The sequence below is a fragment of the Pecten maximus genome, chromosome 16 (genome assembly GCF_902652985.1).
Source record: "Pecten maximus chromosome 16, xPecMax1.1, whole genome shotgun sequence".
Lineage (NCBI taxonomy): Eukaryota > Metazoa > Mollusca > Bivalvia > Pectinida > Pectinidae > Pecten > Pecten maximus.
In genome coordinates, this window is record NC_047030.1 from 391,073 (window position 1) to 407,146 (window position 16,074).

Here is a 16,074-nt window from a genome sequence, read left to right on the forward strand (position 1 = left end):
CTTTTTTATCATTTTACTCCTGTGACATGGAATCCTGCTCTTCAATTGCGAATTTGTTCTGATTCTTTTTATTTTTGACATTTATTTATCCTCGTACTGTGACCTTGACCCACCTGATAACATGTACTATGATCACTAAAATGTTAATTTAATGAACAGCTCGATGTCCGATGATCTGCCTCGTTTTTTTAGCAAGATTGCTTACAAGATCTGTGGTAATAAGAACAATTATAAGTAAAAACATAACTCAAACAATAAAATATCTAATAAACAAAAATGACAAAGGATGACTCGTGATCGTGCCTCCAACTCTCGATCGACGGCACCAAGTACTGGATTCACCAACCTTCCTTAAAGCCTCGGTCACAACTAGCCATAGGTTGTTTTATAAATCATATTCCTTTTACGTTTCGTGGGAAATCGTCGAGTTCGTCGAGCGTGATCAGAACCCAATGTACCTGCTTTCACAAGAAGGCATTACGAGGCCAGTGAGATTCTTGGCGTTATTTTTTTGTTTCGTACATACATCATGTGGTGGAATAACTTAATTCTTTTACGTACGAGACGGAAAACTCACAGTTAAGTATGTTTTCCTATGGGAAATTTTGAGTTACAGAAACTTCCTTAAACTAAGGAATATTGACGAATCTGGAGGCTGGTACCAATGCGTCTAAATAGATATCATACAAAATACCTTATCCAAAGGTTTCTAGAATTACATCGGCCTTAGAAATATCTGATGTAAGTCGGCCCATATAGGAGTTTATAAAACATCCGAAACCTTCGGATTACCTGGTACCCTTATATGGTGTTAGGGGTGGGGGATCAATACTGTACTGGATTATCCTCTGGTTATAGTAGGACATATTATCAGCCATTCCTTACTAAATGTTGGTAACGTTTCAGTAAATAACACGATCTATTAGCACTTTTCAGTGAAAATTGAAAATTAGCCCCAATAGAGCAAAATCAAATTAAACTCAAATTCCGTGAAGTCATCACACGCGGGCCCTCTCGTTATTGTTTTTAGGTCGTATTGACAGGGTGTCGGGATTCATATATAGTTTTATTTTTAATTATATCATGACATCACTAATTAGTCTTAGATATGAATTATATCTTTATAACTTTAGTCATGAAAAGACAATTTTGAAACTGGTTCGATGCAATAATTTGGAGTTTTAACATTATAAATGTCTCAGGTGAATTCCTTCAATCTGTAAAAGATTTATCACACAAAAGGGCTTAAATCATTTTTTGCAATGTAATGTAAATATTCTCAACAAAAAGAGACATTCCTAGTTAAATCCCAATCTAAATTATCAAGTTCCTTAGTTTTACCAATAATAACCTACAACGAAATTCTGTACATGGACTGGAATAGAAAGCTAATTCGGGGGCCAAGTTAAGGTCTGAAGTAAATGGTAAAGTTTTTGACTACCTATACTACATTGACAATTCCTCCTTCTAACAATACAAATGGTAAAGTTTTTGACTACCTATCCTACCTGACAAATGTGATTAAAAATAAACATAACTAATAACTTGTCGACAAACTAAATTATCTAAATAACAATAACCCACTAATCTTATACAAACCTATTAAAGAGGACTTCAGAAGGCCAGTATACATGAATCTAACGGATTTTAATCTCAATAGAATTTTCACTAGTTTTAGATTATGTGAACATTACCTTAAAATAGCTGAAGGTCGATTAAAATAGCATTCCCAGAACTCAAAGGCGGTACAACCTGTAGTTCACTTGATGAATCGCATTCCTTTTTAACATTGCCCTATTAACCAGTCGGTTATAGATTTATTTTCTCTCTCTAGGGCCGTTGTTATATGTGAATAGTCATTAGAATAAAAGCTATTAGCGCGGAGCCGCCATAGAGGCGAAACCATTCCACCATTACGAAACAAAATCATCGAAAAAAGCACAGATTATATCAGATCAATTTGGACTTTCAGTTTTAATTTTGTCCACAACAGCAAAAGTTTAGGTTCGATACAATGGAAAGTTTAGGTTGGAGTTCTCGATCTATAACGGAACTGTAGAATCAATAGATGGATTGACAACAATGGAGGTAATAAAGGGAGATTCTATTTATTTTACAACATGACAGGTGACGTGCGGGCCTCATTCGCATGGCTTGTTGTGAGTGGTTAGAGATGATGAATGGGTCATTAAGAAAAGGGAGATACGGGTACAGAATGCAGGTGTGAGGTATGTCACGTGTAATAATAAAGACATAGAAAAGGAAAGGGACGGAAAATGGGGATAAAAACGTGGACAGAGAAAATGTAAAGGTAAAGACAGGGAATAAAAATAGGTTATATCTGTGTTGATATGACCTAGAAACGATGGAATGAGGAAAATATTAACTAAAGACGAAAGATCACGAGCGATATGATAGCGATGAAACGAGGGATGAAATAATGGGTAAGGACCAGGAAACTAGTGGCAACGAGCGAAATGACAGCGATGAAACGGGGGATGAAATAATGGGTAAGGACCAGGAAACTAGTGGTCACGAGCGAAATGATAGCGATGAAACGAGGGATGAAATAATGGGTAAGGACCAGGAAACAAGTGGTCACGAGCGAAATGACAGCGATGAAACTGGGGGATGAAATAATGGGTAAGGACCAGGAAACTAGTGGTCACGAGCGAAATGACAGCGATGAAACGAGGGATGAAATAATGGGTAAGGACCAGGAAACTAGTGGTCACGAGCGAAATGACAGCGATGAACTGAGGGGTGAAATAATGGGCTATAGGCCCGGAAACTAGTGGTCACGAGCGAAATGATAGCGATGAAACGGGGGATGAAATAATGGGTAAGGACCAGGAAACTAGTGGTCACGAGCGAAATGACAGCGATGAAACGGGGGGTGAAATAATGGGTAAGGACCAGGAAACAAGTGGCCACGAGCGATATGACAGCGATGAAACGGGGGGGTGAAATAATGGGTAAGGACCAGGAAACTAGTGGTCACGAGCGAAATGATAGCGATGAAACGGGGGATGAAATAATGGGTAAGGACCAGGAAACAAGTGGTCACGAGCGAAATGATAGCGATGAAACGAGGGGTGAAATAATGGGTAAGGACCAGGAAACTAGTGGTCACGAGCGAAATGATAGCGATGAAACGGGGGATGAAATAATGGGCTATAGGCCCGGAAACTAGTGGTCACGAGCGAAATGACAGCGACGAAACGAGGGGTGAAATAATGGGTAAGGACCAGGAAACAAGTGGTCACGAGCGAAATGACAGCGATGAAACGGGGGATGAAATAATGGGTAAGGACCAGGAAACTAGTGGTAACGAGCGAAATGACAGCGATGAAACGGGGGATGAAATAATGGGTAAGGACCAGGAAACTAGCGGCCACGAGCGAAATGACAGCGATGAAACGAGGGATGAAATAATGGGTAAGGACCAGGAAACTAGTGGTCACGAGCGAAATGACAGCGATGAACTGAGGGGTGAAATAATGGGCTATAGGCCCGGAAACTAGTGGTCACGAGCGAAATGATAGCGATGAAACGGGGGATGAAATAATGGGTAAGGACCAGGAAACTAGTGGTCACGAGCGAAATGACAGCGATGAAACGGGGGGTGAAATAATGGGTAAGGACCAGGAAACAAGTGGCCACGAGCGATATGACAGCGATGAAACGGGGGGTGAAATAATGGGTAAGGACCAGGAAACTAGTGGTCACGAGCGAAATGACAGCGATGAAACGAGGGGTGAAATAATGGGTAAGGACCAGGAAACTAGTGGTCACGAGCGAAATGATAGCGATGAAACGGGGGATGAAATAATGGGCTATAGACCCGGAAACTAGTGGTCACGAGCGAAATGACAACGATGAAACGAGGGGTGAAATAATGGGTAAGGACCAGGAAACAAGTGGTCACGAGCGAAATGACAGCGATGAAACGGGGGATGAAATAATGGGTAAGGACCAGGAAACTAGTGGTAACGAGCGAAATGACAGCGATGAAACGGGGGATGAAATAATGGGTAAGGACCAGGAAACTAGTGGTCACGAGCGAAATGACAGCGATGAAACGAGGGATGAAATAATGGGTAAGGACCAGGAAACTAGTGGTCACGAGCGAAATGACAGCGATGAACTGAGGGGTGAAATAATGGGCTATAGGACCCGGAAACTAGTGGTCACGAGCGAAATGATAGCGATGAAACGGGGGATGAAATAATGGGTAAGGACCAGGAAACTAGTGGTCACGAGCGAAATGACAGCGATGAAACGGGGGGTGAAATAATGGGTAAGGACCAGGAAACAAGTGGCCACGAGCGATATGACAGCGATGAAACGAGGGGTGAAATAATGGGTAAGGACCAGGAAACTAGTGGTCACGAGCGATATGACAGCGATGAAACGAGGGGATGAAATAATGGGTAAGGACCAGGAAACTAGTGGTCACGAGCGAAATGACAGCGATGAAACGAGGGGTGAAATAATGGGTAAGGACCAGGAAACTAGTGGTCACGAGCGAAATGATAGCGATGAAACGGGGGGTGAAATAATGGGTAAGGACCAGGAAACTAGTGGTCACGAGCGATATGACAGCGATGAAACGAGGGGTGAAATAATAGGTAAGGACCAGGAAACTAGTGGTCACGAGCGATATGACAGCGATGAAACGAGGGATGAAATAATGGGTAAGGACCAGGAAACTAGTGGTCACGAGCGAAATGACAGCGATGAAACGAGGGATGAAATAATGGGCTATAGACCCGGAAACTAGTGGTCACGAGCGATATGACAGCGATGAAACGAAGGATGAAATAATGGGTAAGGACCAGGAAACAAGTGGTCACGAGCGATATGACAGCGATGAAACGAAGGATGAAATAATGGGTAAGGACCAGGAAACTAGTGGTCACGAGCGATATGACAGCGATGAAACGAAGGATGAAATAATGGGTAAGGACCAGGAAACTAGTGGTCACGAGCGATATGATAGCGATGAAACGGGGGGTGAAATAATGGGTAAGGACCAGGAAACAAGTGGTCACGAGCGATATGATAGCGATGAAACGGGGGGTGAAATAATGGGTAAGGACCAGGAAACAAGTGGTCACGAGCGAAATGATAGCGATGAAACGGGGGATGAAATAATGGGTAAGGACCAGGAAACAAGTGGTCACGAGCGAAATGACAGCGATGAAACGGGGGATGAAATAATGGGTAAGGACCAGGAAACTAGTGGTCACGAGCGATATGATAGCGATGAAACGGGGGGTGAAATAATGGGTAAGGACCAGGAAACAAGTGGTCACGAGCGAAATGATAGCGATGAAACGGGGGATGAAATAATGGGTAAGGACCAGGAAACTAGTGGTCACGAGCGAAATGACAGCGATGAAACGGGGGATGAAATAATGGGTAAGGACCAGGAAACTAGTGGTCACGAGCGATATGATAGCGATGAAACGGGGGTGAAATAATGGGTAAGGACCAGGAAACAAGTGGTCACGAGCGATATGATAGCGATGAAACGGGGGGTGAAATAATGGGTAAGGACCAGGAAAGAAGTGGTCACGAGCGAAATGATAGCGATGAAACGGGGGATGAAATAATGGGTAAGGACCAGGAAACTAGTGGTCACGAGCGAAATGACAGCGATGAAACGGGGGATGAAATAATGGGTAAGGACCAGGAAACTAGGGCCACGAGCGAAATGATAGCGATGAAACGGGGGGTGAAATAATGGGTAAGGACCAGGAAACAAGTGGTCACGAGCGAAATGACAGCGATGAAACGGGGGATGAAATAATGGGTAAGGACCAGGAAACTAGTGGTCACGAGCGAAATGATAGCGATGAAACGGGGGATGAAAAGTGGGTAAGGACCAGGAAACTAGTGGTCACGAGCGATATGACAGCGATGAAACGGGGGATGAAAAGTGGGTACATATGTGCGGACTGGTTGAAGTGCGAGTGGAATAAGAGGAAAGAAGGGATGAAAATGAATAGTTATGTAGGAATTAAAGGGTCAGTGATGGGCGGTAATGGTCGAGGTGATATGATGAAAACAAATCAGCTTCGAAAGAAACCACGTAAACTAACACCACTCCGATGTCCTTATGGTGACGTGTAGGTTAAATGCTTCATCGCGATGTGGAAACACACATGTTCCGTGTTATTGACATGTATATGTACTATGCATCACCAGTACGTGATACATGTAGGTATAAATATTTGTATATGTACTATACATCACCAGTACGGTATACCTGTTGCTTGCTCTAATTAGTCGGGTATGTTTCGATTACTACTACAATACAATCATTAACAACGAATCGCGGTCAGTACTTACACCAACCTGACCGGTGCTTAATTGGCCTATGTAATTAATATTTAAATTGAATCCGGGCCTACTATATGTATTGATTGGCAGTATGTGTAGACTACTACGTGATTACGACTAAACTCTATCAGACGTTTAACAGACTGAGTAGACGAAGATCCATAGTCTCCCGTTTAGTGATAGCAGGAACTCAAAGATTGAACGACTCAATTAAGAAATGCAATCAATATTCTCATTAATTATCTCATCTCATTAAAATTGAGGTATAGACCTACGTCAGTGTTGTCACGGATTTATATAATAATCGGGGTAGCGGTGGGGAAGGCGGTTCAGGCCGAGACCAGATTTGGGGGGGGGGGGGGGGGGGGGGCACGGATACGAAGGGTGAGACCCTCACAGATTCCAGGGTCCGGAGGGTTCATAGGTCAAATTTAGGGTGCCTAAAGGGGGTGGAGGGGCAGGGAGGGGGTGTGGGGATTCCAAAGGTCAGAAGATAGGGGATACGTTTGTGTGTATGCGCGTGTGTGTGTGGTATGTGTGTGGGGGATGGGGGTGGGGGGGTGGGTGTTGTGGGGCTTAGGGGTATTCCATGTGTTTTTTATCAAGTTAATTAATACTTCCTTCTGTCATACAGAAATGTGTTGTTTCTTTGATTTGAAATAAGTAATACATTAAATAATTTAATGTCATTTCTTTTTTCTCTCCTTTTATAACTCAACCAAGGATTCTCTCCATTACATCCACGCTTCTACACTGTCATCCAGGTCTCGCAGCACGTCGAAATAAAACTCGGAGAGAGCCGCTCGCTCCAGGTTTACTCACGCGAATAGTGGGTATTTTATCCAATAGGTCTCTAGGGCCCGACAGAAGCCTCATTGTATTGATCATAACTCGAGTGTAAGGATTATTCTTCGGCCAATTTAACTCCTGATATGCCTGCTACCTACACAAAAGTACTGAGATTTATCAACATAGAACATCAGTCCATCTCACGCGCGCTTTCAATCGGAGTTGTTAAATATTAATACATGTATTACGACAGTACAGCTGTTCTGTATCTAGTGGTAACGGTCAGAATGTGATAAAGTTGGGAGTTATATATACGTGTGAACCAACGGTGGTGTTCAGCAGAATTTTAAAATAGAAACGAAAATGGATCGTTAAGAAATGAATTGACTGGGTTTCTTCACAGTTTACCGAGGTGGATCACATAATGGGGTGCATGTTAGATAAATGTGTTAAAGAGAAACCTCTAGAAAACGAAATCCCGACCCTCTCGGATTGGAACCCGGGGGAGGAGCCTCATCTTACCGATGAGGAGGTTAAGTTGTTAGAGGGTTGTTGGATTACCCTCAAGGAGGATATAGAGAAAGTGGGCGTAATAACCTTTATTGGGTAAGTACTATTAATACACTTAAATATGATACGACAGATGATTGGCTATACATTCAGTGTATGTGACCGTACATTACAATATTATGTGTATATAACCGTATATTACAATATTATGTGTATATAACCGTACATTACAATATTCAGTGTATATGACCGTATATTACAATATTGTGTGTATGTGACCGTACATTACAATATACAGTGTATATGGCCGTACATTACAATATTCAGTGTATATGACCGTACATTACAATATTCAGTGTATGTGACCTGTATCCAGTATTATCGTACATTACAATATTTAGTGTATGTGACCTGTATCCAGTATTACCGTACATTACAATATTTAGTGTATGTGACCTGTATCCAGTATTATCGTACATTACAATATTCCGTGTATGTGACCGTATATTACAATATTCAGTGTATGTGACCTTACACGGGGCCGCGGTGGCCGAGTGGTTAAGGTTGTGTTACCGTACATTACGATATTCAGTGTATGTGACCTGTATCCAGTATTACCGTACATTACAATATTCAGTGTATGTGACCTGTGTTACCGTACATTACAATATTTAGTGTATGTGACCTGTAGTACCGTACATTACGATATTCAGTGTATGTGACCTGTGTTACCGTACATTACGATATTCAGTGTATGTGACCTGTATTACCGTACATTACGATATTCAGTGTATGTGACCTGTATTACCGTACATTACGATATTCAGTGTATGTGACCTGTATTACCGTACATTACGATATTCAGTGTATGTGACCTGTATTACCGTACATTACGATATTCAGTGTATGTGACCTGTATCCAGTATTACGGTACATTACGATATTACACGTATCGATAACATGATGTTTGACAGCGGCGTACAATATGAATAATTCATAATTTCACGTTATGTATTTTTCAATCCTAAAATCAATAGTTGGTGTGGTTTCTTGATTTTTATTACGTTCTTATCAATATTTAAAATGTCACTTGATTTAATCAATATACTTCAATGCTATTTCTGTTAATTAGCATTCTCTTATGCATTACTGATAAATCCTGTTAAAGATGGGTGGGATCTGTGGCAACTCAGTTGATTGGAACAGGTGCGTAGTTTGTGTTTCTCGGGAAACTGAGAAAGGGGCCAATGTGCGTTGATGTGTTTGTGTCCTTGTGAAGGACACTTTACCCTAATTACTCTGGATGACATCGGGCCTCCCGTATGTTGATAAGTGAGGTAGCCACCAGCTACTGTAAGGATACTGACCTTAAATGACCCTGACTGTTCGCCGGGCGATAAACCCAACAAATCAACATGTTGAAGATCCATTGATTTTTCCTTCCGATATGCATGTCTGATATCCACAGCTGTTCCGATGTAACCGTGTAATAAAGGAAATAACATCTATTTTTGTAAACCGAATTTTTAACGTGTAATAGGAAGGAGTAATGAATAACTGCCCATGCGGGGGCTCAAACCTGCGACCCCTCGCTCTCCGAATAACACTGACATTTAATGATAAAATGATAATAGTCTTCTTTTTTGTCATTCTCGTACACTGGCCAGCACCTGTCTCTAGAAATATAGAATGATCAATTAAATTGAGGTCGATGATTTTGGTCTCGAGGATATGTCTTGCACCTCATTTTCTAATTTAGTTTTAAAATTTAGTGGTGACTGGTCACTAGTGGCCAGTCTATCATCCGCGTCGTATACCATATAATGTATTTCCCTTGGTACGTCCCTGTATCGCCCATGTTATATTACTGAATCCTTCCCTTGGTACGTCCCTGTATCTCCCATGTTATATTACTGAATCCTTCCCTTGGTACGTCCCTGTATACCCCCATGTTATATTACTGAATCCTTCCCTTGGTACGTCCCTGTATACCCCCATGTTATATTACTGAATCCTTCCCTTGGTACGTCCCTGTATCTCCCATGTTATATTACTGAATCCTTCCCTTGGTACGTCCCTGTATCGCCCATGTTATATTACTGAATCCTTCCCTTGGTACGTCTCTGTATCTCCCCATGTTATATTACTGAATCCTTCCCTTGGTACGTCCCTGTATCTCCCCATGTTATATTACTGAATCTTCCCTAACCCGGGTTTGGGGGAAAAAAAAAAATTTTGGGGGGGGGGGGAAAAAAAAAAAAAAAGGGGGGGTTTAATTTTTAAAAAAAAAAAAAAAAAAGGGGGGGGGAAAAGGGGGGGGAAAGGGGGAAAAAAGGGAAAAAAACCCAAAAAAAATTTTAAAAAAAAAAGGGGTTTTTTTTTGGGCCCCCGGGGGGCCCCCAAAAAAAAAAAAATTTTGGTTTGGGAAAATTTTCCCCCCTTTTTTAAATTTTTAAAAAAGGGTTTTTTTAAAAAAAAATTTTTTTTTTGGGGGTTTTTTTTTTTTTTTAAAAAAAAACCCCCCCCGGGTTTTTTTAAAAGGGGGTTTTTTCCCCTTCCCCGGCCCCTTTTTTTTTAAAAAAAATTTTGGGCTTTTTCCCCCCTTTAAAATTTTTTTTTGGGGCCTTTTAAAAATTTTTCGTTTTGGGGGTTTTTCCCCCCTTTTTTTTAAAATTTTTTTCCCCTTTTCTTCCCGGGGTTTTGGTTCCCCCCTTTTTTTTGGTTTTTTGGGCCCTTTTTAAAAATTTTTCCTTTTAAAATTTTTGGCCCCCCTTTTTTTACCCCTTTTTTTTTTCCCCCCCCTTTTGGCCCCTACCCCCCTTTTTTTTTTTTTTCCCCCCCCTTTTTTTCCCCTTTTTAAAAATTCCCCGGGGGAAAGCCCTTTTTTTTGAATTTTCCCCCGGGGGGGCCCCCGGCCCCCCGGGTTTTATTACTTAACCCCCCCCCCTTTTCCCCCCAGGGTTTAAAAAAAAATTTTTTTTGGTACGTCCCCCCCCTTTTTAAAAATTTTTTCCCCCCCCCTTTTTTTTTTTAAAAAATTTTTGGGCCCGGGAAAAAAAAAAATTTTTTTTTTTGGGGGAAAAAAAAAAAGGGGGTTTTTTTTCCTTTTTAAAAAATTTTTTTTTAAAAAATTGGGGAAAAAAGGGGCCCCTTTTTTTTTTTTTTTTTTTTTCCCCTTTTTTGGCCCCCCCCCTTTTTTTTTTCCCCCTTTTTTTTTTGGGGAATTTCCCCCGGGGGCCCCCCGGGGGGGTTTTAAAAACCCCCCCTTTTTTTTTTTCCCCTTTTTTTTTAAAAACCCCCCCCTTTTTTTTTGGGGGGGGGGGGAATTTGGAAAATTTTTTTTTTTAAGGAAAAAATTTTGGGAAAAACCCCCCCTTTTTTTTCCCCCCCTTTTTTTTTCCCCTTTTTAATTTCCCTTTTTCCCCCCGGGGCCCAATCCTTTTTTTGGGGGTTTTTTTTTTTCCCCCTTTTTTTCCCCCCTTTTTTTTTCCCCCTTTTTTTTTTTTTTTTAAAAAACCCCAAAAATTTTTCCCCCCCGGGGGGGGGAAAAAAAATGGGTTTTTTCCCCCCCGGGATAACCCCCCTTTTTTTTAAAAAAGGGATTTTTTTTCCCTTTTTTTTCCTTTCCCCCCCCCTTTTTTAAAAAATTCCCCCTTTTGGGACCTTTTCCCCTTTTTTTTTAAAACCCCCCTTTTTTCCCCCCTATTCCCCGTTAATTTTCCCTTTTTCCCCGGGGGCCCCCCCCCCCCAAAAAAAAGGGGGGGGGTTTTTCCCAAAATTTTTTAAAATTTTTTTTGGGGGGGGGGAAAAATTTTTTTTTGGGGCCCCCGGGGAATTGGGCAAATTTTTTTCCCAAAATTTTTGGAAGCCCCCTTTTAAAAAAAAAAACCCCGGGGGGGGGAAAAAAAAAAGGGAAAAAAAGGGGGGGAAAAAATGGGAAAAAAAAAAAAGGGGGGAAAACCCCGGGAAAAAAAACCCCCGGACCCCCCCCCCTTTAAGGGGGGTTTTTTTTCCCCCCCCCGGGGGGGGGGTTTTTTTTTTTTGACCCCCTTTTCTTTTTTTAAACCCCCCCAAGGGGGGCCCCCCGGGGGGGGCCCCCCAAAAAAAAAAAACCCCGGGGGGAAAAAATTTTTTAAAAAAAAAGGGGGGGGGGGGAAAAAAAAATTTTTCCCCTTTTTGGGGGTTTTTAAAATTTTTAAAAAATTTTTTTTTTTGGGAAACCCTTTTTTTCCCCCGAATTTTTTTTTTTTTAAAAAAAAATTTTTTTTTTTTAAAAGTTTAATTTTAAAAAATTTTTTTTTTTCCCCCCCTTTTTTTGTTTTTCTTTTTTTTCCCCCCCCCCCCCCTTTTTTTTTTTTAAAATTTATTTTTAAAATTTTTGCCAAATTTTTTAATTTTTTTTTTTTAACCCCCTTTTTTTTCCCCCCCTTTTTTTCCCCCGGAACCCCCTTTCTTTTTTTAAATTTTTTTTTTCCCTTTTTTTTTTTTTTAAAATTTAAAGGGTTTTTCTTTTTTTTAAAACCCTTTTTTTTTTTAAAAAAATTTTTTTTTTTTTTGGGGGGGCCCCCCCTTTTAAAAAAAAGGGGGGGGGGGTGCTTTCCCGGGAAAAAAACTAACCCCCCCGGGGGCCCAAAAAAATTTTTTCTGAATTTTAAAAAAGGGGGGGGGGGTTCCCCCCTTTTTTTTTAAAAAAAAATTGGAATTTTTTCCCCAATTTTTAAAACCTTCCCAAAAATTTTTTTCCCCCCCCTTTTAAAAACCCCCCCGGGTTTTGGCCCCCCTTTTTTGGGGGGGTTTTAAAAATTTTTTTAAAAAAAAATTTTTTTTTGGGGGGGGGTTTTTAAAAATTTTTAAAAAAATTTTTTTTCCCCCCCCTTTTTTTTTTTTTTGGGGGCCCCCCCTTTTCCCCTTTAAAAAAATTTTTGGAACCCCCCTTTTTCCCCAAGGTTTTTTAAAAAAAAAATTTTTTGGAAAAATAATTTTTTTTTTAAACCCCTTTTTAAACCCCCCCCGGTTTTTCCCCCAATTTTTTGGGGGGTTTTTTTTCCCAATTTTTTCCCCCCCTTCCCCCGTTTTTAAAAAAATTTTTTTGGAAGGGGGGGGGTTTTTTTTTTTTTCCCCCCCCAAAAAAAAAAATTTCCCCTTTAACCCCCGTATCCCCTTTTAAAAAACCCCCGGGCCTTTTATTTCCCAAAAAAAATTTTTCCCCCCGGGGCCCTTTTTTCCCCTTTTTTTTCCCCTTTTTTTTTAAACCCCCCTTTTTTTTTTCCCCCTTTTTGGGAAAACCCCGGGGGTTTCCCCAAAATTTCGGGAATTTTTGGGGGAAAAATTTTTCCCCCCCCCCCCTCCTTTTTCCCCCCCCTTTTTTTTTTTTCCCCCCCTTCCCCCCCCCCTTTTTTTCCCAATTTTTTTTCCCCCCCCCCTTTTTCCTCCCCTTTTTTTCCCCCTTTCCCTTTTTTCCCCCCCCCTTTTTTTTTAATTTCCCGCCCCCCCTTCCCCCTTTTTTTTTGGTTTTTTTTTCCTTTTAGGGCCCCTTTTCCCATTTTTTTTCCCCCCCCTTTTAGTTTTTTTTTTGGGGTTTTTTTCCCCCCCCTTTTTTTTTTTTTTTTTAAATCCCTTTTTCCCCCCCTTTTTTTTCCCCCCTTTTTTTTTCCTTCCCTTTCCCCTTTTTTTTAAAAATTTTTTTGCCCTTCCCCCCCCTTTTATTCCCCCTTTTTTTTTAAACCCCTTTTTGGGGGGCCCGGGGGGAAAAACCCCCCTTTTTTGGGGGAATTTAATTTTTAAAGGGGTTTTAAATTTTTAAAAAAAAAAAAATTTTTTTTTTTTCCCCTTTTAATTTTAAAATTTTCCCCCAAAGGGGAACCCCCCTTTTTTTTTTTTTTTAAATTTTTGGGGTTTTTTTTTTTTCCCCCCCCCAAAAAAATTAAAAAATTTTTTTGGCCTTTTTGGGGGCCCCGTTGGGAAAAAAAGGGGGCCCTTTGGGGGGGGGGCCCCGGGGGGGGGGCCCCCCGGGGGGGTTTTTTTTTTAAAACCCCCGGGGCCCCCCCCCAAAATTTTTTTTTTTTTCCTTTTCCCCCCTTTTTTTTTTTTTAAATTAATTTTTTGGGGGGCCCCCTTTAACCCTTTTTTTTTTTTAAAAAAACCCCCTTTTTTTTTTTTTTTCCCTTTTTCCCCCGGTTTTAAAAAATTTTTTTTTTCCCCCCCCCCCCCCAAAATTTTTTTTTCCCTTTAACCCGGTTTTTAAAAATTTTCCCCCCCGGGGGCCCCCTTTTTTTTGAAAAATTTTTTTTTTTTTCCCCCCCCCCCCCCAAAAATTTTTTTTCCCCTTTTTACCCCCCTTTTTTTTTTTTTTCCCCCCCAATTTTCCCTTTTTTTTTCCTTCCCTTTTCCCCCTTTTCCCCCCCCCCCAAAAATTTTTTCGGGTTTTTAAAAGAATTTTTTTTTCCGGTTTTTTTTTTTTTTTTTTTCCCTTTTCCCTTTTTTTCCCAATTTTTTTTTGCCCCAAATCCCCTTTTTTTTAAAAAAACCCCCCCCCCTTTTTTTTCCCCCTTTTTTAAAATTTCCCCTTTTTTTTCGTTTTCCCCCTTTTTTTTGAATTTTCCCTTGGGGTTTTTTCCCCCCCTTTTTAAAAATTTTTTTTTTCCCCCAAATTTTAATTTTTTCCCCCCCGGTTTCCCCCTTTTTTTTTTTTTTTCCCCCTTTTTTTTTTTTTTTCCCCCCCCCCCCTTTTTTTTTCCCTTTTTTTTTTCCCCCGGGGGTTTTTTTCCCCCCGGGGGTTTTTTTTCCCCCCCTTTTTAAAAATTTTTCCCCTGGGTTTTTTTTTAAAAAATTTTTTTTTCCCCCAAACCCCGGGTTTTATTAAAATTTTCCCCCCCCCCCAACCCCCTTTTTTTTAAAAAACCCCCCCCCCCCCAAAAAAAATTTTCCCCCTTTTTTTTTTCCCCCTTTAAAATTTTTTCCCTTTTGGGGTTTTTTTTTTAAAAAATTCCTTTTAATTTTTTTTTTTTTTAAAAATTTTTTAAAACCCCCCCCCCTTTAAAAAAAATTTTTTTTTTTTTAATTTTTTTAATTTTTTTAAGGCCGTTTTTTTTTTTAACCTTTTTTAACCCCCCCTTTTTTTAAAAAAATTTTTTTCCCCGGGGGTTTTTTTTTTTGGCCCCCTTTTTCCCCTTTTTTTTTAAATTTTTTTAAAATTTTTTCCCTTTTTTTTAAAAAAACCTTCCCCGGCCCCCCAAAAAATTTTTTTTTCCCCCCCTTTTTTCCCCCCCCAAAAAATTTTTTTTTAAACCCCCCTTTTTCCCCCTTTTTTTTAATTTCCTTTTGGGCCCCCTTTTCCCCCAAAATTTTTTTTTTCCCCCCCCGGGCCCCCCCCCCCTTTTTTTTTTTTGGGGGGCCCCCCCCCAAATTTTTCCCCCCCCGGGGCCCCCCCTTTAAAAATTTAAATAACCCTTTGGGGCCCCCCCCCATTTTAAAAACCTTTTTCCCCCCCCCCCAAATTTTTTTAAAAACCCCCCCCCCCCCCTTTTTTTTTTTTTTCCCCCCCCCCTTTTTTTTTTTTTTCCCCCCCCCGGGGCCCCCCCCTTTTTTTTTTAATCCTTTTTTTTCCCCCCCTTTATTTCCCCAATCCTTCCCTTGGGCCCTTTTTTCCCCCCTTTTTTAATTTCCCCCTTTTGGGCCCCTTCCCCTTTTTTTTAAACCCCCCTTTTTTTTCCCCCGGGGTTTTTTTTTTTTTCCTTTTCCCCTTTTCCCCCCCCCCTTTTTTTGGTACTTCCCTTTCTTCCCCCTTTTAAAATTTTTTGGGAATTCCCAAACCCCCTTTTCTTTTTTTTTTTTTTCCCCCTTTTAACCAATTTTTTTTTTTCCCCCATTTTAAAAACCCCCCCCCTTGGGGGTTTTCCCCCCTTTTTTTAAAACTTCCCTTTTTAATTTAAATTTCCCCCCCCTTTTAAAAAAATTTTTTTAAGTTTTAAAACCCCCTTTTTTAAAAAGTTTTTTTTTTTCCCCCTTTTTTTTCCCCTTTTTTAAAATTTTTTTGGGCCCTTCCCTTTTCCCTTTTTTTTTTTCCCCCCTTTTTTCCTTTCCCTTTTTTTAAAAAAAGGTTTTTGGGTTTTTCCCCCCCCCCCCCTTTTTTAAAGGGGGCCCCCCGGCCTTTTTTCCCCCCATTTTTCCCCCCCCCCCTTTTCCCCCCTTTTTTAAAAAATTTTTTTTTTCCTTCCCTTTCCCCCTTTTTAAAAAAAATTTTTTTTCCTTTTCCCCCGGGATTTGGTTTTTTTGGGGGGTTTTTTCCCCTTTTTTTTAAATTTAAAAATTTTTTCCCCCCCCCCCTTTTTTTTGGGGGGTTTCCCCTTTTCCTTTTTTTAAAATTTTTTAAAAATTCCCCCCCCTTTCCCCCTTTTTTTGAATTTCCCCTTTGGGACGTTTTTCCCC

At 40.5% G+C, this 16,074-nt stretch overlaps 2 protein-coding genes across 2 annotated transcripts in view; both read left to right on the top strand.

Annotated features, from left to right (window-relative positions):
- Positions 1-4,826: 4,826 nt before the first annotated feature.
- LOC117345404 (uncharacterized protein DDB_G0290685-like) lies at positions 4,827-5,486 on the top strand. Its single transcript, XM_033908477.1, has one exon. It carries the CDS (start codon positions 4,827-4,829, stop codon positions 5,484-5,486), a length of 660 nt encoding a protein of 219 aa, XP_033764368.1.
- Positions 5,487-7,216: 1,730 nt separating this feature from the next.
- The window catches only part of LOC117345109 (neuroglobin-like), a 58,268-nt gene continuing 49,410 nt past the window's right edge, over positions 7,217-16,074 (top strand). The window contains exon 1 of the mRNA XM_033908064.1: positions 7,217-7,743. Coding sequence (XP_033763955.1) covers positions 7,562-7,743 — 182 coding nt within the window. The 5' untranslated portion in view covers positions 7,217-7,561. The remainder of the gene's footprint in view (positions 7,744-16,074) is intronic.